Consider the following 24,077-nt stretch of genomic DNA (forward strand, 5'->3'; position numbering starts at 1 on the left):
AGAGAAACCCTACCTGCTCCCACACAACAGCCCAAGTGGTCTCCCCAGTTGTCTGCTTTTTACTCCAGATAGCTTGCCTTAGTGAGGACCTCAGTACCAGATGCCCAATACACCCACCAGGGGGGGCTTGAACACGTGTGTGCTGAGAGAGGACAGCCTGCCCCAGGCCCTTGATCTTCCCCTTCCCCAGGGTGAGCAAACCCTGCTGTCCGTTCTGGCTGATGCTTTTTCTCTCCCTCCCCTCCTGTCCTCCACTGGCTGTTCACTGTGATCTTTCTAAAGAACGACTTTGATTACAATGTTTCCAAGACTTCAACCTCTCCCCTCATCTCAGGAAAGGATGAGACTCCTTGATATAGAGGCAATCGACTTGTACAACCTGAATACTACTCATCTTCACAGCCTAAGGTTACACACCAGTACCATGGTATCATGATAATGGATGGCCGCTGCACCCATTCTGCGGGTGAGGAAAAGTGAGGTAAGCAGTTAAGTGGTAAACTCCGGGTTAAACAGTCATAATAATAAAAGTTGTGGTTACAGCCAAAACGAAGCTAGGTATGCCTGCACAGCTTCTCAGGGGGCCGAGGCAGGAGGATCACTTGAGCCCTAGGGTTCAAGGACAACCTAGTAACATAGCAAGACATCATCTCAAAAATTAAGAACTCAATCAAAACCCAGCTAGCAATGGATTTCCCTCCTGAGCAAGTCCCAACATGGGGGGTTGACCTCACATCGGCTCTTCCATGCTGCCTTAGCCTGACCTCTGACTTCTCTGGGCCTCTGTCTTCACATCTGTAAGATGGGCCCATACTCAAAGATCTCTTCAAAGCTCCATTGTGAGGCCTCAATGAAGAAACATATGAATGCATTCAGGGCAAAAGAGTGTCAGTTCTGGGTCTGAACACAGCTGCCGTGGTTGCTGGGGAAGGCAATGTCTGCAAATGAGGGCTGTACACTACGGGCTGTGGAAGGCAATTGAAGACCTCAGCCAGGAAGCACTAGTCAGTGTGGCCAGGATCTCTGCGGGACAAGTGGGGGAGGGGAAGCAGAGCCAGGGTGGGTTGATAGGACTTCCGGGTGGGACCAGCACAGAAGGAATCCTATACGGAACCAGAACACCATCTGGGTGTGGTGAGGGGTGTGCAGGATACAGCAGGGTGGTGGGGAGCAGGCCTGAACCCACACAAGCACTTCTTCACTTTGGTGTTGGGGAAGAGGCGCTGACCCAACAGTCTTCCTTCACAGGGATGCCGGATGCCTGGGCCCTTGCTTGCTGGCTGCAGGCTCTCCTGGGAGGAGACAGGTGACGGGGCAAAAGGGGTGCCCACTGCAGGGATGGAGATAAGGGGGTTTAGAGATTCCACACCGGCTGATGGAAGTTGCCAGCTGCACCCACATAAATCGTGGCCTGGCGCAGGCTGGCGTCCATTAACATGAAAGATTCCATCACACTTTACAACCTCCCTGTCTTGTACGGCGACAGCAGGTAATTAAAACAATAATTGTTTTCTGATGTTGCTTCTGCCGAATGATAAAAGCTTCCAGTTAGTTCCCTTTCACTGAGGGGTGGGAATCTGGGGGAGGCTCTGACCTGGGGACACGCAGAGTGGGGGGCAGGCCCACAGGAGTTTGGGAGGTAAAGAAGGGTACAGAGGGCCTTCTGCATGGTTGTTACAGAGAAGCCTGCAGGGAGGAGCCTGGTTCGTTTGTTCTCTCTCTCTCTCTCTCTCTCTCTCTCTCTCTCTCTCTCTCTCTCTCTCTCTCCACACACACACACACACACACACACACACACACACACACACACACTCGCTGGTCAGTGCACTAGAAGGCACACAGCCCTGCAGGTATGTCTTTTATTCCTTTAGGGGCAGGAGAGAGCCATACAGCTTGGGAAAAGGCCCAGAAAGAGAAGATCCAACCAACAAGGCTGTCACCAACAGCCAGAGGAGATAGTCTGCTCACTGAGGAACCCTTCACAGCGGCTCTTGGAACACCCAGACCACCTTGGAGTGGAGGTGGCAAAGAAGAAAGGAGGGTCAGGTCTGTCCATTAACATATCTGCAGATCCACCCACCCCCACACACGAGCGGTGACCATAAAACCCCAGAGTCCCTGTCCTCAAACGTAAGCTATAGAGGAGGGAGGCATGAAGTAAAGAAGGAAACGATGCACTTGAGATGGCATCGTTGCTCGTAATGCCATGAAGAAGCTGTGGCAGGGAGTGACAGGCTGTGGGTCTGATGTGACATTTGAGCGAGACTGGATCACCATGGAGAAACGGAAAAAATGGGCCCCAGTCCTGGATCTGAGGATGCGTCCTCTGGTTCCACCATCTTCCCTGTCACCCTGCTATCTGCCTGCCTTGGCCACACTCAGCCCCACGTCCAGGAAGCTTTGGAAGGGTGGAGTGCTAACTTCTTACAGGCAGCAAAGCTATCATATGTGGGGGACTCCCTCACCTTCCCTCCACTTCCCCGGAGGCCTGCGGCATGCCACCCTAATGCTTAAGACAAATACTTCTTAATCACTAAAAAAATGAAATGCTTTCACGTGAAGATGCTAATGTATTCGTGATCACAGCCTTGTACTGGCAAATTAGCACCAGCATTGTTGGTAGCAACATTTGTCCTGGTGATGAGAAATGTGTGTGTACAGTGTGTGTGTGTGTGTGTGTTAATGTGAAATTCACATAAAATCACACAGTCAGATGACACTTGGAATGCACGCGCGCGCGCACACACACACACACACACACACACACAGAGGAATGATGCAGGGGTGGAATGGACAGCTCTCGGCTTGGGGGATTGTGGGGGAGGGGCACAGGAAGACCCAGAAATCAGACAGCTCACTGTAACCTCCCTGTCAACTTCAGTGCCACAGTCTCAGATGCCAACCCCAGACTCTGGGACCAACAAAGGGGTGCACCTGGAGATGAGAAAAACAGTTTTGCAAAGAGTACAATGTTTCAGAGGCAGGCATGGGGTGTGGAGAAACCGGAAACTCATGCACTGCTGGTTGGGTATATAACGTGGTACAGGTGAGGTTGGGTTTCCCGAGCCCGTTCAACACAAGAATCACCGGGCCCAGCAACCCCATTCTTGGAGTGTGCCCAAGAGAATGGAAAGGAAGTATTTAAGCAAATACCAGTACAGAAATGTTCAAAACAGCATGGCCTGAGACAGCCAGAAGTGGGAGCAAGCAATTAATAGGCACTTCAGCCTCTGGGCCAGAGATCGGGAGGCTGGTGGCTTACTTTAGACCTCTGGACGATTTTCTTTCAATTCTAGTTATACAGAAAAATGAAGCTACGACTTCAGAGCAGAGTATTAATGAAAAGCACAAAAGAGAAAAGGGCAGAAGGGAAGAAAGAAGGGAGGGGAGGGGGTGGAGAGGAGGGGGAGGGGGAGGGGAGGGGGGAGATCCCTGTAGAGCAGGAAGGGTTCCCAGAAACAGGACTAGGGACATTTCTCTCTTGGGTCACTTGGCTCTCAGCTCAGGTGCTCTTTGGCATGTTTCTCTAAGCGTACAAATGCTTAGCGTCTCTGTCTTCTCTCCCCTCCCCCACTTTTCCTGTCCTCTTGGCAAGTGTGTTCCCTTCTCTTGTGACCTGACTTCTGACCTCTGCTTCCCTCCTCTCCCCATCACCTCGGGCAACTGCATTACCCAGTGCTCTCTGGGTAAAGATTTCCAATGACAGCTGTGACAGTCTGTGAGTCCTCCTGGCTGGTGTGGAGAGCTCTTCCCCCACTGCCCTCCCCCACTGCCCTCTGGCCTTCTTTCTCCTTGGCCTTCCCTGCCCGCCTTGTTTTCTGTTTTGCTTTGGAGGAATTCCCAAGTGAACTTTATTTATTTATTTTTTCTTTTCTCCCCCCCCCCCCCCCCCCCGGAGCTGGGGACCGAACCCAGGGCCTTGCGCTTGCTAGGCAAGCGCTCTACCACTGAGCTAAATCCCCAACCCCCCAAGTGAACTTTATTAAGGTGGTGCCAGCTACCCAGAATTTCGTTGGTTTGGTTCCTTCCCTCTCCTGTGCAGAAAGTGTTCTGTGTCACCCAAACCATTCACCAGTCTTGTGGCGTCAGAAACCAAAAACTTGTCTCTTTAAACGCAGTAGGGCTAGGGACATGTGGCTCAACTCGTAAAGATGTTTGCCACGAAACTGGGCCAGCACACAGGGACTATGAACCATCAGTGGGGATGAAGACTCTGCCTTGGGGTGGCCTCCATGTTATGTCACTGTTGGCACCGTCCCATTTGTTATGACGTCCACATGGGCTGACCCAGAGAGACTTAAAGCAGGGCGCTGTCTGTCACGTGTGGGAACATGGAGGAACGAGGAGTGGGTCTCATTGGGAATGACAAAAATCCATGTGATAGAGCAACAGCCACACTGTGTGTGTTCCAAGTGTCATTTGACTGTGATTTTATGTGAATTTCACACACACACACGCACGCACGCACGCACGCACGCGCGCGCGCCTGACTTCACTACACCTCTGTAAGCTTCTTTGCACGTTGGTATTTGATATGAGGAGACAGCCTGGCAAACCGCAACTCCAAAGGGCTCAAGTAGCCTGCCTGGCCTTCTCCCTGCACCCGCTCCTGCCGTCAGCCCTGCCTGAGGTGTAATGATCAGCTCCCGGTCAGCACAAGTCCAGGCTCTTCTGTTGCATAACCACAGCAGAGGAGTGTCTGGCCCTGGGCTCACGCTGTGACGGAACGCAGGCCTTCTGAAGTTCCCAAATCGCTTAACAAGATCAGATGTGGCCCAGAGGAACTCTCAGTCACTCTGATTCTCCACTGTGCCTTTTCCGGAAGTCGCAGCGGCTCCGAGTATCAGCGAACACAGACGCAAGCCACTGAGCACTCTCTCCATTCACACAATTTCACGGTCAAACCAACAACCCTGCCTTCCCATTGTCGGTCCCTTCTCAGCTCAGATGCTGTTCCATGGGGACGTCTTCCTGGATCACCTACTCTCACCGGTGACCCTGACCCCGGAGGGCCACGCCCACTTGGCACGCCTGAGGTCATGTGGTCCCTCTGCCTGACTTCTGCCTAAACAGAAACGTTTCTCACTATCTTACTCTGCCAGCTTGTTTGGGATCGGCTCCAACGTTAACGTGGGTTCTCCAAAGACGGGGGCAACGGCCTCGCTCATTGTACCGCTGTAGTGTCTCACCGAGTGCCAGGCACACAGTAGGTGCTCAGTGTACGCTTGCTTAATGGTCTAGTCCTGTCCTTCGGTCTGTCCATTCTGTATTCCAAAGAGCTGGAGCTGGGGTCCACCTCAGAGAGAGCCTGTAGCTAACTAAGTACATTGTAAAGCCCTCGGCAACCATGCCTGGCCTTCCAACTCCTGCTTATTCCTCCCCTGAAGCCCCGAATGGCTTCCATGCTGATTTAGTCAGGGTTTCTATTTCTGCACAAACATCATGGCCAAGGAGCAAGCTGGGGAGGGAAGGGTTTATTCAGCTTACACTTCCACATTGCTGTTCATCACTAAAGGGAGTCAGGACTGGAACTCAAGCAGGTCAGGAAGCAGGAGCTGAGGCAGAGGCCATGGAGGGATGTTACTTACTGGATTGCTCCCCCTGGCTTGCTCAGCTTGCTCTCATAGACCCCAGGACCACCAGCCCATGGGATGGTACCACCCACAATGGGCTGGGTCCTCCCCGCTTTGATCACTAGTTGAGAAAATGCCTTACAGCTGGGTCTCATGGAGGCCTTTCCTCAAGGGAGGCTCCTTTCTCTGTGCTGACTCCAGCTTGTGTCGAGTTGACACACAGAACCAGCCGATACACATGCCTTCTAGTTCTGATACTCTTTCCCTGTCTGTAAGTTCCCAGGGGTCTCTGTGTCTACACACATCTTCCCTGGCTCGCTAGGGCCTCTTCCAAATCCGCCACAGTTCCCACTGACTGCTCTTTGACCTCCTTCGGGCTCTCTCAGAATCCTGCCCCCACCGTCCTCTTCCTCAGCAGCAGCGGTTCCCCTCAGCGCCCCCTGAGAATGGGATACAAGCCCACAGCATCTACTGAGACCTGCTTATGGCCGGCCTCACTCCAATGCTTCAGGTCCTGCCTGCATCTCAAAGCACCTGAGCAGAAGCTCTGGGAGCAGCAGGCCAGGGAGGTACAGGTACAAGGGGCTGGCATGTGGCCTTTGTACTTAGCCTAGCCAAGTGCTGTCCATAGAACGGACAGGCAACCTCATCGTGACCAACCGAGAGCAGGTGTGCCTGTGTACAGGGCTGGGGGCTGCCTCGGCAAATTAAGGACATGGGTCTGCGGGGATGCACAAAGCCAGAAAGTGAATGTGAGAGGGAGCATTTGAGACCCTGACACACAGGCAACAGAGACACACGGGTGCTAGGGGTGAAGCCTATCAAAGTGACAGCCGAGTTCTAGCCAAGCCAGTGGACTCACGGCGGCTCAGAGATCTTTTTAAAAATTTATTTTTATTAGAGTAAGAGTGTGTGCATGTGTATGTGTGAGAGAGACAGACAGATAAGACAGACAGAGACATAGAGAGACAGTTACAGGTGGTTGTCAAGTTGTGCTGGGAACTGAATCCGAGTCCCCTGCAAGAGCAGCACATACTCTTAGCTGCTGAGCCATCTCTCCAGGCCCAGCTTAGACATTTCTGATGTACCAAGAGAGGCTGGTGATCAGATTTCCATGCGGACTCGTTCTGAGAATGTAGCAGCTGCCACTTGGGGGCTGAATGTCCTCATATAAGCCCCACCTCTGGATGGAGACCTTATCTTCCTCCTGGATCCTGGATCAGGCCATTTAGGGGTGCAGGGCACCGAGAGCCAACACCTCATCTGTAAGTGTACAGCAGGAAGTTCCTTGATCAAGCTTCAGAAGTTGCTGGATCAGCTCCCACCATTGAGAGCTGCAGAGACCGATCTCTGGGGCCTCGGGGCCTCCAAGACAGTCTCTTCCTTCTACCTGTCCCAGTTCTCTCGTGCTCTGGCCTCTCTCTACACACTGTGGGAGCTCAAATAGTCCTGACCCTCTGCCTCAGCCTGCTAACCCCTCTACTTCCAAGTCAGAAGATCCTGATTGGCCCAATTCTAGGCTGGGCCACCCTGGACCCAATCACTGTCCAGGTTTCCTTCTGTGGTTTGGCTAGCTGGGGGTCAAACTCTTTTCTCTGAGGGAATCGGGTGACCGTTCCACCGGAGCACACCATCGGAGGGGCGTGGAGGTGCCATGTGCAGACAAAGTGTGGGACAAGATCAGCAGAGTAATCCCAAACCCTGGACCTTGTCACCTCACTGCAACAAGCCCACAGGAAGAGTCTGCTCAAGACCTGTGGAGGCTGGGAGTAAATCTAGTGTCGCTCCAGAACCCCCTTCACTTCTACCACAGAGTTTCTCCAAGACCCCCTGCTGCCCACCCTCCCTCTCCCTGCTGAGTCCTGCTACGACCTTCTGCAATCATCTCCAGTACTAAGGCCACCTCTGCCTTGCTTGTTAGGAAGGCCTTTCCCCATGTGTCTCCTCCCAGCTCTCCAGACAGCTACTCAGCACAGAGCAGGCACTGTCTCCTGGGCCACATCCACCGTCCTCAGCTAGCCTGGCTTTCCCTCCCCAGTCCTTAGGAGGGCTTCTCTCCTAGCACATGGCTTTAGGTTAGGCCAGTGCTGTTACAACACCCAGCTTGGCCAGATCCAGTTACTGTTGCTTATAACATGAGTGCAGACATAAGCTACACCCGGGTGGGGTGGGGTGGGGTAAGGTGACCATAGTGGATCCACAACTCTTAAAAGACTTCTCCCCCCAGCCCAGCTCCTCGTCTATTTTGTTTCTGACACCGCTTCCCCGGGCTCAGAGCTCTGAATCATGTTCGCCTCTCCCCCTCCTCGCCCCCCACACGCACGCCATCCAGATGCAGTGGTGTCCCCCACATCTATCTCTCTTACTCCAGGCTTGCTGCCTGCTCGATGGGAAGGGAGGCTCTGTCATTTCTTGCCTGGATGACCGCAGCAGCCTCCCGGCTGGTCTCCTTGCCTCCAGCCTCTCTCTGCAGCCATCCATCCTCCGCACACCGCCAGATTAATCTTCCTTAAACACTGCTCACTGCCTGTCACTCCCCAGCTCGAAGACATGGCCAGCTCTACTGCTTGCTGGCCCCCCACAGGCACCGCCTGCTCCAGTGGGCCTTTCTCACCCACCCACATGTCATCTCCAGGATGGCCTGTCCCTCTCTACCTCCTCCTTCAACTCTCTGGCGACCACAAGCTGAGATCCTGGCTTATGTCACTCTCCCTCTCCGAAGGAAGGAAGCTCCGGGACATCAAGTGGTTTGCCCTTTCCCAGCTTCCCTTGGCTCTTAAATGCGACGGTGGCACTGCCACCTCTCTCTACTCTGTAGTCCTGGGGACCAGACTTGGCTTCTAGGCTGTCACAAGTCAAGCCTGGACAAGGCACTGTGCGTGACTCATACATACTCCTCCTCAGCTTTCTGTCCCAAGCCCCCTCATGAGCACTCGTTACCCCAGAACGAGCGCCTTCCCCAAAATGCCAGGCCTTGACACATTCTGCCTGTTTTGTCAAGCAAGACTCCCAGCTCCCACACACACAACCCAGGCGATGGAAGCTAAACAACAGCATATTTGTGTGGAGCTGCGGGCGCAGCCTAGGCGGTGGCTCATACCCACCAAACGTTTGCTGTGGGCCTGCGCGGGCCTGGATGTTCTCAGAGAAGCACTCGCTTGATGCTGGCAACCCTGAGGGAAGCCTTCTCTTGGTGAAGAAACTGAGGCACGGGGGGGCTTGTATAATTGATTTAACTCAGGCAGGGTTATACTCTGAACCCAAACCAGCAAGCCCTCACTGACTTTTTACCCTTGGTACAACAGGATAGGCTCCTGACCGGCAGCTGTCAGGAAGCCCTGCAAGGAAGGTCTGTCCTCTGCTGGCTTGTTGGCACTTCAAAGGGCTGGGATCAGCAAGGTATGCAGTTATGCCGCACAGAAACCAGTGCCTCCAGGCTCCGGAGGCTGACTTCTATAAGCTAGCCGACACCACCTGGCATTTGAAATAGGTTGCGGCAGAAATATTTACATGGGGGGGGGGGCTGGAGAGAAGGCTCAGAAGTTAAGGGCACGGACTACTACTCCAGAAGTCCTGAGTTCAATTCCCAGCAACCACATGGTGGCTCACAATCATGTGTAATGGGATCCGATGCCCTCTTCTGACCTGCAGGTGTTTGTGCAGATAGAGCACTCATACATAAAATAAATCTTACTTTTAAAAAAAAAAAAAAAGAATTATTTACACTGGGAACATTGTCTGTCAGTCTTTCTGGGAACCTGTTGCTTTCTGGGGATAGAGCAATGACCACTCTTAGAAGCTGCTCTGAGTCTGAAAAGGTCTTCGGAAGACCAGATGTGTGTGGATTGCACCCCAAGGAACCAGAAGGAGGTTTCTAGAAAAGTGTTTCGTCAAAGATACCGGAGCAGGCTCAGCTTCTGACGGACACACACAGCAGGAGCAGATAGCCAAGGGCAAGGCCGCAGGGGACTGCTGTGTGGGCATTACACAGGGATGTCTGGGTGCAGGTCTGGCTGAGGCTCACAGAGGGTGCAAAGGCATTCAGGGGAGGAAGGGGCTTAGAAGCAGAGGGCCAAGAAAGGCCGAAGCCCTGGCTAATCCACCCTTGGGCTTCGCTCCTTGCTGTAGTCAACAAGGTTGTGAAGTAAGTGGGCGAAGTAGATGGCTGTTTCCACCCATGCCTCCTGGAGAAGAAGCTTCAAGGAGCAGAAAGCAGTTTGGATAACAGGACAGCGGTACTGGGGCTTAAGCCCAAGCAACCTGCACCGTCCTAGCCGTCAGTGACTGACATGGGTAGAGCATACGAACTGGACCTGTAAAAGATGACTAGAGCATTTGGGTCATGTCTGAGGGAAGAGCTATTCAATTTCTACCCCCTCAGCCTGGGCCTACCAGGATGCTGAGGCCTGGGAGTCCCTGGAAGCCACTTGAGGACCATGATGGGAGAGGTTATTAGGGGATGACATCAATGCTCAAAGAACTGGGATGAAAAGTGGATCTTATCGCACTGTTCTCTTTGGATCCAGCCATGCCTGAGACATGGATTAGTCCTGACCTGCGGTTATATCTGCCATTAAACTCCCTATGTTTGCTTAAATGAGAGTTGACTTTTTCAATCTTTGTCACAGATGCACGTAAGGGTCCCACGCTGCTTGGTGCTTCTACCTCATTATAATAAAGTAATTTTGAAAGTCCCTTAGGCGCGAAGCTCCAGGGCACAGGTGAGAACCAACTCCCTAATTATAATCACAGCCCTGTGCCCTGGCCGGCCTTTTCCAGGTGTAAGGAATAAGGACACCAGACATCGGGTGGCAAGGTGTGAACTGAAAAGGTGGGAAAGACCACGCAAGCCTCTGCTTCCTTCCACCAGGATGGGCAACACCAGGAAAGGCCAATGGGACAGGGACATAGGGCGAGGACTGTAATGTGGTTATAGCTCCCATTATCTTCGACCTCATCTTCCCCAGGTCTCAAGGTTTTGATGGGACCTCCAGGCAGAGCCTAGCATGATCAGGAAGTCAATTAAAACACACACATACACACACACACACACACACACACACACACACACACACACACACACAAACAAACGAAAAACAGGGATAGTAGTCTACAGTCGCCTTCCTCTTTCCCCCTCTAGAGTTCTCTCCCAGCAGAGGGGAAAGGCATTAATTAGGAAGCCAGGCTTGGTGGCACATGCCTTTAATCCTGGCACTCGGGAGGCAGAGGCAGGAGGATCTCTGTGAGTCCGAGGCCAGCTAGAGATACGTAAAAGAGAAAGCTTTTTTTTTTTTTTGTTTTTGATTTTTCTTTTTTAAAAATGCGTTAGGGCTTAAAAGCTCTAGATTGGGGCTCCAGCCTGCCTAAGATTCTGGGTTTTGGAGCAAGTGGGTGCTGCCTCATGTACAAAATGGGAACGATGGTCTCTGCCCACACCAGACGCTTGGATAGTGGGTGGCATCCTCCTGCTCCGGCTCTGGGACGGCATTCCTCACCCCACGTCTAAGGGGCTGGGGCACAGAAGGTAGAGGACAGGGCTGTAGACCATGCGGATGCTGGACAGAGCTCCCCAGGCGGCAGCCAGGCGCTCAGCCGGGAACTTGTTAACAGACCCTGAACAAAGAGCTGCTAATCCTGCGGGCGGCCGCGGGCGGGCTGGCGGGCGGAGGGATCCCGCCCCTTCCCGGCTCGGCCCCAGCTCGCCACGCATTAATTAGGCCGCGCGGGGCGGGGATCACAGCGCGGGCCTCCCGCCCCCCCGGACGCCGCCCGATGGGCGCGTCCCTCCCGCAGCAGCTAATTGCTTCCCGGACTCCGGGTCTTACTGGCTCGGGCAACTGCGGGCCACCGCCGCCCACGTGTCCCGCAGTCTCTCTGGCTGGAGGAACCCCGCCCACCCAGCCACCTTGACGGTCGCGTTGCGGGGAGGGGTGAACGGGTCTGGAGGCTGTGGGTCGGGTCACACAGCGGGCACGATCACGAGAGACGAGGGAGAAGGAGCGGGAAAGAAACGCATACCTGGGAAGGATCTTCAATGCCTCCTCTACGTCGGGCTCCGCCCCGACTAGGAGAGGGTGGAGTCTAATCGGGGGCTACTCCTCCTACATGATCCCCGGTGGACACGCTAGGGTGGGACACCAAGAGTTCACTTTGCAACCTGGCTTTAGGGTCAGGTTGGGATACCGGGTCAAGTGTCCCCTTTCAGAGGTCCCTGCACTGTCCCTCAGGTATGTCAACACAGGCAGACTCCCTAACCCTTCCTTTCCCAATCAGCCGCGTATTTGCCTGGAGCTCAAGGTGACCCTGAATCTTCTAAAGAGACATCCAGACTGAGGAACCCGGCATTGGGGGCTCACCAGTCAAAGCGATAGCTCCCCTCTGGAACTCCCACCATGATCCAATTAAGAGGCGGAATTTTCGGGGTTCCTCCCTTACCAAAATAGGCCCTAAGACTTCAGTCCCCCCCTTTATGGTTTTCTGTGAGGAGCGGTTGCCACTGGGGCTCCCCGGAATCCACTGAGTCTCTCTGGACCCCCAGTCTTAAGCAGGGCTAGACTGAACCTGTCAACAACCACAGCCAAGGAGGGGAAATGGCTTCTATATGCCCTGCCCTCTGGATCCAACCAGCAAAGAAAAACAAGTCAGACCTATCCTGGAAAAACAGGGTCCTCCCCTTAAGCCTAGTCCCTCAGCTCTGTCCTCTCCAGACAGCCAGACTCCCCTGGTTCCCACCCAAGAGGAAGGAAGCTCCTGCCCTTCCTACCACAGTTCACTGCCTACATCGGTGCTGGCACAATGCTTCGGTAAGATGAGTCCTTTATCAGTGAGGAGGTGCAGGAGAGGCAGAGTCCAGGGTAAGGACTTAGAGGCTTGGCAGGTGTCAAGAGCACAGGATCCTCGGAGGAACTCATGAGGGACAGCTGTGTACTTGGCTATGTAAATTTTTACCCCATGCTGCCTGGGATATGGACTCTAGGGTCAAAATCTTCCTGTGGCATTAGTGTCTGAAAAAGGGGACAGGCCTTCAACACTAGCATCCTGACCTTGGGGTTCCCGTTAACCACTGGAGTTGTTCACCCGCTGCAGCAGGACCCAACTTCCTTACCTTTCCTTACAGCCACCTTTGGCTCTGTCCCAGAACCCACCTGGTTCCCAGGCAACACAGCCAGCCACTGCCAGGGTCTTTGGTAGGTGTGAACAGTTCCTGGGAGAGCCCGCTACTGTGTTCTCAGTCCACCCCAGGCTCCAAAGCAGTTTCCCCGGGCATCAGCCTCAGTCTGGGGCAAGTCAACAAGTTCAGTCCAGACCAGTTTGAGTGACTGGTCCAACACCATGAAGCAGTTAAATGGCAGAGCCCAAATCAGGATTCACATCTGCCCAGGGGTTGTAGCCACACCCAGTATACCAGAGATGAAGTCGGCATACGGTCCCGGGACAGGGTGAACCAGAAAGTGATGGCAAGAACCTACCAAACAAAACCCTGTGAGCCCAAGAGGGCTAGATTCAGAGAGAGCAGTGCTGTTCACATGAAGCCTCTTCTGTCCTGGGCCCTGCTGCAACCTAAGGCCCAACTCAGTTCTAACCCACTGTCTCCAACGGCAGGGAAAATGGAGGCTGAAGCCAGAGGCCCTGGGCACCTGCAAGATGCTGCAGTGCACTCTGGGTACAGCTCGCTACCATTAACTGAGGAATGAGAGACCCCCACCTACAGATGTGGAGACTGCCTGGGAAGTAGCCATTACTCATCCACTGACTTGAGGCTTGGATTACAAGACAACTCTATTGCCTCTAACATCCCTGCCCTGTCCTACATGGTAGAGAGGCCAGGAGTCCCCTAAGAGCGGAGGACCCTCCTGAGTGGCAAGGGACACTGCAGCTCAGCCGTCCAGTCTGGGGTCAGACCCCACACTGGTGATGTGCCTAGAAACCCACATCTTGGCATCAACTCTATTTGCATAAGAAAATACTATTCTAAGGAAGCCGATGTCAGGACGGATAGAACCCACCGGAGAATACCTACTCAACAGACATGGTTCACTAACATGTACTCATGCATGATGACTTGCTGTCTATATACATGTGTGTCCTGGGCCTGGTGCCTGCCCCCATGGTGGGGGCCCTGGCTTTACCAGCCCTGACTCTTGACAAGGTGGGGAAGCTCATGGTCAGGAATAAGAATGGGGTCCACCGCTGAAGTGGATCAAGTTGAATTTCTCTTTTCCTCTCTGTTTGGCCTGCAGGCCCAAACTCCTACCAAGAACAGGAAGAAAAGCATGAAACAGTTGGCTGGCAGTGATTCGGAGCATGGCAGGGGCAGGGAGCAGGGTCTATAGTGTCGCAGGCAATGGTGATACTGGGGAGGCACTGGAGAAGGAACCGTCAGGACCAGAGGCTTCCTTTAGCTCACCCAGAGCACATCATGGAGCCCCGTGGAGGAGGGACTGGGGGAGCTTTGCGGGGGAGATCTCCAGCTCAAGGCTGGATAGGTTGAGAGACTACCAGCAATAAAGTGGCCGGGCCAGGATCAGAACAAAGCCAAGGAGCTAGGATGCCAAGCAGGGAGCTGTCAAGGCCAGGTGGCACCACATCCTGCAAGTCTGGAAACAGCTAGTCTGGTAGAGCCAAGCCCAGCAGCAAGCAGGCCATGCCCAGTGATGGAGCTGACCTCTGGGTGCATCGGTCAGGTGTTTCCTTCATCCTTCCCAAGCCCATCCCAGACCAAGGCTAAGGCTCTACCTGCAGGCCCCGGACAGCCGTACATTAGGCTTCCAGAGACCTTCAGCGGAGAAGAGGGAACCAGTGGGGGATGGCCATTATGGTGAGCCAGGTGGGAGATAAAGGAGGTGGGGATGGGAGGAAGCAAAGAAGGCTAGGGACACAGCAATGTCACAAGTAACACTGTGCTTGATGACTTGGTGACAGATTAGATGTGAAGCATGAAGGAGAGGGGAAAGCCAAGGGAGATAGTAAAGTTCCCACCCCCTCCAGGCTGGGGTGAGGGATGGCAGCAATGACAGGGTCCCTGGGAAGAGGGGACAATGGAAACCTGGTGGCTTGGTAATGAGAGGGCCTGGCGCTCGTGCGCACAGAAGGGGTTCCTAGGTGGCAGCATTGGGGCCTTCGACTGAAAGGGCTGTGTACCCCAAGTTATAGCTTAATCCTGCAAGCCTGAGACTTGTGGCAGCATCAGGCAGGAAAAGTAATGTGACAGGGGTCAAAGGTAGCTGTTTCCAGGCCCCGGGCCTCTGGGTTGGAGTTTTTGCCCCTTGAGTCCATACTAATCCTGGCCTCCTGGAAGAAAGCCTTTTCCAACATGGGCAAGGGGGTGCAGTGGGGGGGGACAAACAGGCTAGGGATAGAATCAGCCCTCTCCTACAGCACCAAAAGCAGCTACCCCATGTGCAAGAAGCAAGAATGTGGTGCTCTCTGCCCCAGAGTGAGGGTCTCTTCCACAGTCCTGTCAGCCTAGAGTGGGGGTGGGCAGAAAGTCCAGCAGCCCTGGTGATGGGAGCAGGGATGGGCGGAAGAGGAGGGACAAGGGCAATGTTACAGCCTGGTGCCCCTCAGCTGGCACTTTCCAGGAGAGCCTGGCCTCCATGCCTCTCCTTCCTAGGCACGGTACAGTCTTGGGGGTACCCAAGACAAGAAGACACGAAGGGTAAGGAGTTGTATGTGCTGGCTGTGTGACTGGCAGAGTATAAAAGGGACAATCTGGCACAGCAGGTGGGTGTCTGTGTGTGCAGGCATAGACAGGGCTATGCCCAGGTGCATTTGTGCTGAGGGATGATTTTTGTGAGTGGTAGTGTGTGACACTGGGTGATGTAGATGCTTGCCCTGGAGGGCAGAGTCTGCACTGGCTCAGCAGTCCTAAGCCACCCCCACCATACACACACACACACACACACACACACACACACACACACACACACACAAAGAGAAGTGCATACACACACACATGCACACGCGCATGCACATACACACACACAAAGAGAAGTGCATACATACACACACATGCACACACGCATGCACATACACACACAAAGAGAGGTGCATACATACACACACACATGCACACACACATGCACATACACACACACAGAGAGGTGCATACATACACACACACACACACAAAGAGAGGTGCATACATACACACACACATGCACACACGCATGCACATGCGCATGCACATACACACACAAAGAGAGGTGCATACATACCCACACACACACACACACACTCTCGCACATGCATGCGCACACACAGACGCGCACACACACATTGCACCGTACCCCGAAAGCCTGCCTGGCTGACCATTTTTCCCCAGCCACTCACAGACACATTTTCCACCAGATGCTGTTGCCAAGGAACCGATGAGCAAGTCAGGTGTGTAGGGTCGTGGCAGGGGCAGCCTACCTAGGTATCTGTCCACACATGTCCAGAGCCGGAGCAGGGAGGGCAAGATGGGTTCTCTTTGAGAAGTGGGCCCACTCTTACCCCCATACCTTTCAGCAGCTCCCCATCCCACAGCAAGAGAGTTAATGCCAGAAACAGGCTCTGATCCAGGTAGCCCTGAGACACTGGTGCCCACCTCTCAGCCCTGGGAAACCCCCAGGCCAGGCCCCAACAGGTGTCCTGCCGATGGGCAATGCAGCTCTCCCAATCCACGGCTTCTTGAGGTGCAACCCTTCATTCCTGGTTTTGGTGCCCTCACCTACAAGTGTCTGTCACCCCTATCTGTAATGCTCACTGGACTGGTGCAGTAGCACGCAACTACCACACGCATACAGCCTATTAGTACTCATCTGACCACACACATGATAGCACCATGCCACCCCAGTGGCGTCCTCCCTCTCCATGACCCGGGACACATGCCAGTCCATGCCATTTCCCACCCACGTGCTCACGTGGGCAAAATGCAGCTCTGACCACACAGCCCTCTCACTCATATCCAACTCAGTAAACATTTCCTGGGCACCCATATGGGGTCTGGCAGCATCTCCCCTGACAGCCCCAGCTCATGACCCTGGCCAGTCCTGCAACTCACATCTCTAACAGGAACGTATATACGACATGAATACACATCCGATGGCAGAAGGCTCAACCTGAGGGTCCGTCAGGATTGAAGGGGGAGGCTACTGGGGAGAAGGGCTTGTTAAAGTGAAGATTTAGTGTGCATCGACAGGGGAGAGAGGTAGAGCAGGGGGGACCAGGCAGAGGACTTAGGGGGCAGGATGGGGAGGGCAGTCGAGGCAGTGGTGGGTGAAGGATGCGGTGAGCAGAGACTCTTCAAGGAACCAGACATCGACCTTAATCATCTGGTCCTTGACGGAGCTCTCATCTTTCTGGATTGGCAGTTCAGAAATCCACACCCTTAGGATAAACTGTGGCCTTGCCAGCCTGGGAATCACCTCCTTGCAAGCAGGTTCTGGGGGCATCAAGCATAGAGAATTGCTAAGGCACCCTTCCCAATACACAGAAGCTCAGCGCCAAGTCCTGAGGGGCCAGAGATTAGGGACCCCCCACAACTCAGCCTAGGTGCGGGCTTCAGAGAAGACAAAGCCTTCCCCCGAGGCCCCTCACGCAAGGAGGTGGGCTAAAAGACTGGGTTATGAAGGGGCTGGTTAGGGTGGCCAACAAGACAAGCCGGGAGACTGCAGGACTGAGGAGTTTGAGAGGTTCTCAGAGCCCGCCAACCAACAGCCAACAGCAAACAACTCCCCTTCTCCCTCCTTTCCCCCCTCCCGCCTCTAGCAGAGAGGCCAGGAGCCACAGGCCACCACAGGGGCCCCAGTACATTGACTGCCGGCTGCAAGAGCTGGGGGCTGTTGGATGCCTCCACGCTTGAGTGTGTGCGTGTGCAAACGTGTGTGGTGGGGACAGAGGAGGACACTGTGTTCTAGACATGGGCAGAGGCCAGGTGCCAACCTAGAAATTGTGAGTGGCTGTTTGGGGCAGTCCTACCTGGAAGAGCTATCTTAACCCCCACCCCCAACCTTGCCCCGCACACACCCCATTTTCTGGGCACTAGCATATGGTCCGAAGCCGCTATCTTTGAGTCCTTCAAGTCTTGTCTTTCCTGGATTATTCCAACCCCCCCCCACCCCGATCATTCTCCGGGGCCCTGAAACCAGTAAACTTCCCCCACCCGGAGGCGTGGGGCGTCTACACTCGCCAGCCCCGTGCGCTGACAGCTGTTCCTGGACTTGGCAGAACCCAGGCTTCCGGGAGAGCGCACCGGGAAGCTGCGCAGCAGCGAGTGGCGGCCCCCGCGTCCTGCCCGGCAAAGTTTGGCCTCCGGGGGCTCCCAGACGGGTCGGCCGCGCGGGTCACGGCCACCTCCTCCCCAGAACTAAGCGTTCGCGCGCACGGTCCCCCGCAAGCCTCCCCAGAGCGCGCGCGGCGTGACTCACCCGAACCACGAAGCCAGGCGGCGAGGACTATGCCCAGGAGCACTGGCCACAGGCCGGGCCGGACGGCCATGGCCGCGGGCGGACGAGCGGGCAGGACTCGGGGCCCCGCGGGCGGGAGAGAGGCTGTCAGCGCCTCAGCCGAGAGCCCCACCTCGGGGCGCCCCCGGGGCCCATGCCAGAGGACGGAGCTGCCTCCGGGCGGCCGGCTGCGGGGCGCACGCGGTGCGTGGCTCCCCTGGGCACCCGGAGCGCAGCAATGCAGCCGGGGCGGAGCGCAGCGCCAGCCGCGCCGCGCACCGAGCCAGCCGCCGCGCGGAGCCCGCAGCCGGGGAGCGGGCCGGCGGGCGCCGCAAAATCCGGACTGGAGCGACGGAGCAGGACGGAGGCGGGGCGGGGCAGCGGAGGAGGGGCCGGGCGGCGCTGCGAGCGCGGGCCACCCCCAGCACTGGGGATCCCTTCGGGCAACGCCTGAGGCTCCCCCAGGGAGGAGCTGGGGTAGTGGGCGGGGAGGCCTCCCACCACCCCTCTCAGTCTCCAGGGACAGAGACAAGACTCTGGAACCCGGAGTGGATTGCTTTTCCGGATCCGGCATCACCCTGGTCCGCCAGTCGGCGCACAGGTGGCCCGGGAGGGGCCCCGGGCTGCGGCGACCCCGGCGCAGCGCCAGCCTGCGGAGAGCAGCTCGACTCTGGAGTGCCCCAGGCAGGTTCCGCTGCAGTCCCTGTTTGCACCCCTGCCTCCCGGCTGCGCTCCGAGGTCGTCAGTACGCCGCGGTTTGCAGCCGGCGGGCGTCTTGGATGGGGGACTGCAGGAGAGGTCCGGGGGCCCAGCCCGCGCGCAAGAGCCGCCAGGCCCCCACTGTCTCACCATCCGCCCTCACCAAGACAACCTGGTGGGCTTCAGGGGCACGCGCAGCAGCGTGGCCTCAGGCTTTCCTAATCCCTCCACGCCGTTGGCCCAAAGGAAACAACCTTAGGGCGCAGCGCAGTCTGAAAGGCGCGTGGTGTTGTTTGCGCCCCGAGCGCGCGCGGCGCTGGAGACGTGGGCGTGATGCAGGAACCAGAAGGGTTTGGAGAGCTACAAACTCCTGGGGTAGAATCGAAGTGCCGTAGTCTTCTGGCTCTGTGACCTTGGGCAAGTCACGGGCGTCTCTAGATCCAGCACAATGACCGCTGGAGAATCTCCTATTCCCCACCCCCATTCCCTAAGCTGGCTAAAATAAACAGAGGGCAGCCCTAGAGAAGGAAAATAAACGCTTTCGGTGTGCACAGGGCGAGGGATCTGAAAGAGAGGGTCCCACTCCCTGTCAGGAGGAGAATGAGAAGGGTGAAGATGGTCACAAACTCAAACGCCTACAGTGCTGATCGATAATATAAATTGGAGCTGCAGGCTAGACGACACAGGAGTGGTCTTGGCTTCCACAAAGAGATGTGAGCTCTCGTATATTTCTTGAGACACGAGGCCCTCTCTCGGTCTGTCTTTTGTTTCCCACTTTTTATAGAGAAGGTTATGAAAAATGTTTTGCTTTCTCCTGCTCTCATATATGTGTATATATGCATATTTACATATGTGTGCGGATATCTATTCCCAGTCAAAGCTCCAGATGTGCACCTACCGATCATATGCCTCGGGGCCAGGCAGACAGGGAGACAGGACACAGGATCATATCTAAATGGCTCTCTTGTTCCAGGTGCCTCTGGTGGGGGAAGTTGGGACCCCAATTGGCTTTATTTTCCAGTTTTCAATAGAAGCCATTGTCTAGGGGAAATTATTTTATTTTTTTAAAGGTGTGTGTGTGTGTGTGTGTGTGTGTGTGTGTGTGTGTGCAGACGTGAGTGCATTGCATGATGCCTGTGTGGAAGTCAGAAAACAGCTTGGGAGAGTCATTCCTCTCCTTCTTAAGTGAGACTCGGGGATGAAAGTCAGGTTGTAAGACTTGGCAGCAAACCCCATTATTCACTGAGCCATCCTGGTGGCCCCAAAATTGATTTTTAGTACATGTGTGTATTTATAACCTCGTTTACTCAGATGACCATACTCCCCAACTTCAGCTTTTTATACGTACACATTAGAGAGTGGAGCTGTCTACTGCCTGCTCTGGTGTGTGTGTGTGTGTGTGTGTGTGTGTGTATGTGTGTGCACGCGCGTGCGTGCGTGTGTGTGTGTGTGTGTGTAAGCAGTTTGTTGTGTGTCTAGGCTATTCTCATGTATCCTACTAGTACCCCGTTTCCACAGTGTGGAAGAAATGTGGAGGGTTTAGGGTTTGGACACTGAAGGGAGGTGGTTGGGTATTAGGGCGTGATGCATATGAGGGAACTATAATGTGTTTATTTGCTGTAAGCAGTACACGGAACCCCATTAAATCAATATTTCCACTTTATATAGAGAGTTGGGCAAGGACCAACCCTATCCTAGAACTGCTAAGCTGGCTGAGAGGGGGCCCAGGAGGTTTAATCTCTGGGCCCATGGTCCATACATTTCTTCCCCCTATAGCCTCTGCTTTGGGATTAGAATTGGGAAATTCTCCTCTCTTCAGTTCTCCGCCCCATCTCTTTCCATCTAGAGCAGAGAGAGGCCTGTGTAGCAGTCAGAATAGTTTTGTCATGGTAACAAATGGTCCCCAAAGTATCAGTGGCTTTAATCAACAAAGATTTATTTCTCATTTGTCCATCGTGGCTCTTCTGTTCCTGGTCATATTCACTCAAGGGCCCAGGCTACCAAGGAGACAGAGAAATGGTGACTCTAGAGAAATACCTGACAGCAATCAGTGGCTCGGTGAAAGAGGACCTGCTACTCTTACCCTCAGCCAGGACCCTACCTGAGAGAGCACGGAGGGCAGAGCTGAAGCTAGTGAACAGCACTCAGTAATGTGCACAGCCTGCCCGTGTGTGTGCGTGTGCGTGTGCGTGTGTGTGTGTGTGTGTGTGCACGTGTGGTGGGGGGAGTCTTACCACAGCACAGCCTGCCGGTGGGGTGGGATCTTACTGCAGCCCACAGCTGCAGCTGTGCCCAGGCCCGTTTCCCCAGAAGCCAAGCTGTTCCTTCATTCCAGGCTTTTCTATTCGCCTTTCTCCCTCCAGCACTTTATCCTCTACTGGTTACTGTGGAAAGCCCCTTTAAGTCCCTGAGACCCCCACCTCAGCTGTCCCCTTCTAAGCGGCACTCAGGAGAGGCAAGCCAGGAGAAAGAGGAGAGATGGCTTTGCCAATGTCACACCTGCCTTTCGTTTCTGAATCAGCTCAGGTGGGGTGGTCTGGTGGGAGGAAGGCTCCTGACACCCCTCCCCTCCCCCCCCATTTTGCTAAGACTAAGGCCCAAGCTGTGTGAGCTTGGACCTCTGCTCTCGGGGATGCAGACTCCCCTTTTGATAGTCTAGGGTCAGGACAGAGACTTTACCAGAACCACTCTAAGGGCCAGAAATGCCTCTTCTGTAGGGAGCAAGAATCTTCGCCCTCATTGGCTTCCCCATCTGGGACAAACCATCCCTCCTCCCCACAGGTCCGTTATTTCGAAAGACAAAGCCTGAATCTTTCTCCACCAGGCCAAATGTTTCCACCTCAGCTGCCGGTGTGACAGTAGGGTTTAAGGCCCTGGCTTGGTCACTTGGACCATTCTCCCCTCGCCCCATACTGCAGGTGCTCTCAAGGCATCTGCAGACTGACAGCACGGCTCCTGGTCTCACAGATATGTAGAGGTGTTCTAATCAGCCCATGGCCATGGACATCGCACCCCTAATGACTGCGGGAGGGGAGCTCAGAGCCTGTGGTAAGGTCATCTTTCACATGGACATGTGCCGAAGTGGCCATGATGCTGGGCAAAGTGCAGATACCTAGGACCTTCTGTACTGTGATTCTGATCCAGGGTGTTCAGGGGTGTCTCGGTATCTGAACCCCCTACCTTCTGCCAATTGTCCCCACAATACAGTATCAAGGGATGCTGCCCTGGCCTTTGCCATAGGCACTGCCAACCACCAGAGCCTTCTCATCTCCCCTTGGCTCAGTCCTTCATAACTACATTCCTTACTATGGGAAATCATAGATTTCCGGCTACGTCCTTGCTCAGAAGTCTCCACTCAAGACTGCCTTGTAGGCTGCCCTTTAGGAGAACACTCCACTTAGTTCAGCTCCTGACTGCGCTCGCCTGTCGATTACATTTCGCATTTGCCCACTGCTTAGAAGCCAGCTTCCATCTATGCTTCATTTGAAGAGCCACCCCTTCTACCCTCAGCACGCAGCGTTCGTGTGCTCTACCCACCCCTGTTCCAAAACACAGAGCAAACTTCTTATCTCCGAGATCCCACGAACTACAGAGACAGGCGTGGAGTGGGCAGTGATCTGAGCCCATTCACCGAGGCTCGTTTCTTCATGAACATGGTCTGGACAGGAAGCTCAGGTTGAATGGGCAGAGGCATGGACGAGAAGCCAAGTGTAAAGAGAGCTGCAGAACTGTGCTGTGTCATCCAAAGTGTTTCCGGAGCTACTAGGAGCACCCCAGATCCTTCTGTTCCCTCAGCCAGCAGGTCCCTGTGTTGATTGTAAATCCATTTGGGTTTCTGTCATTTGCTTTAGAAAGAATGATACGTAATTATCCTTTTGTAAGGGCTGGGTATGCAGCTCAGTCAGTAAGTTGCATGCTGAGCATGCTCCAAGCCCCAACACTGCACAACGAGGCAGGTATGGGACCTGGCATCCCAGCACCAAGGAGATGGAGGCAGAAGGATCCATGGAAGGTCTTCCCAGCGATATAGTGAGTTCGAGGTTACCCTGGGATGCATGAGACCCTGTCTCCAAAAAAAAAAAATTATCCTTTATTTAAAAAAAAAAAAAGTCTGCTTTAAGCTGGACATGGTGGTTCACACCATCACAATCGAAAGCAATTAACAGGCAGTACCTTAGCCGACTGTGGATGCTCCTGCACTAGAGGTTCCAGGACCAAGGACAGCACCCAGCATGCTCCGGGGCAGGAATCTGTCCCTTGTCTGGTTTCTTTGAATTTTCACAATCCAGGCTAAGTAGATCCAAGTTGTGTGGATATAAAAATTGAGCCTCAGAGAGGGCACGGCTTGCCTGACGCCCCTTAGCTGTAGAAAACTCAAACTAGAAACGTTTGCTGAGTCTAACAAATGGTTTTATTAGAGACACATGGTCCAAAGATGCATGAGCTATCACTCATGTGTGTAAACACACACACACACACTCATGCATACACACACATGTATGTACATACATGCATGCACACAAACTCACATCACACTCATGCATATACAAACAAACATACACATCACACTCATGCATGCACACAAACACACATCACACTCATGCATGTACATACATTCATGCACACAAACACACATCACACTCATGCATGTACATACATTCATGCACACAAACTCACATCACACTCATGTGTGTACACACATGCACACAAACATACACATCACACTCATGCATGTACACAAACACACACATCACACTCATGTATGCACACACATGCATGCACACAAAACACACACATACAGACACTCATGCATGCACACACACGTACACATGTGCACACATGCATGCACACACACGCATGTACACACGCATGCACACACGCATGCACACAACACACGTACACACACGCACACATATGCACACACATGCATGCCCACAACACACATGCACGCACACACGCATGCACACAACACACATACACACACATGCACACATACACACGCGTGCACACAAAGACAACCTTCCCTAGCCCTACAACACCCATGGAAATTCAGTCTCTAAGGTTTCCCTGGCTACAGAGGTTTAGTTTCCAGTCTCCCCACTGGGCATTTGCAGGTAGATTTGGAGGTGAGCAATTCCATGCTGAGAGGCCCATGTCAAAAGGAGGGGTCAGGAAGCGCCGGGAAGGAGGAGGGGGGTTGGACCAAGCTGAAGCTTGGCACCGTGCCCTCTGCAAGATGACCTGATGAGTATTTTGCAGAAATAATTTCATTAGCGTCTCTGGGAGATGAACAATTAGCAAGATGCTCTGATGCTTTAAAAGCTTAAGAGAAGGAAGAGGACGCCCTTCTCACTCCCCGACCGCAGCGCCTCTCTCT

The 24,077-nt window shown here is 54.2% G+C and overlaps 1 protein-coding gene across 4 annotated transcripts in view; it reads right to left on the reverse strand.

Moving 5' to 3' along the window:
- Unc5a (unc-5 netrin receptor A) overlaps positions 1 to 18,317 on the reverse strand; it is a 55,709-nt gene extending 37,392 nt beyond the window's left edge. For 3 of the 4 annotated variants that reach the window (XM_087591426.1, XM_087591425.1, XM_087591424.1), the window contains exon 1: positions 17,984 to 18,317. In XM_087591426.1, coding sequence (XP_087447552.1) covers positions 17,984 to 18,053 — 70 coding nt within the window. In that variant the 5' untranslated portion in view covers positions 18,054 to 18,317. 4 annotated transcript variants of the gene reach the window in all.
- Between the last annotated feature and the right edge of the window lie 5,760 nt (positions 18,318 to 24,077).

The sequence above is a fragment of the Rattus norvegicus genome, chromosome 17 (assembly GCF_021556685.1).
Source record: "Rattus norvegicus strain SHRSP/BbbUtx chromosome 17, alternate assembly SHRSP_T2T, whole genome shotgun sequence".
Taxonomy (NCBI): Eukaryota; Metazoa; Chordata; class Mammalia; order Rodentia; family Muridae; genus Rattus; species Rattus norvegicus.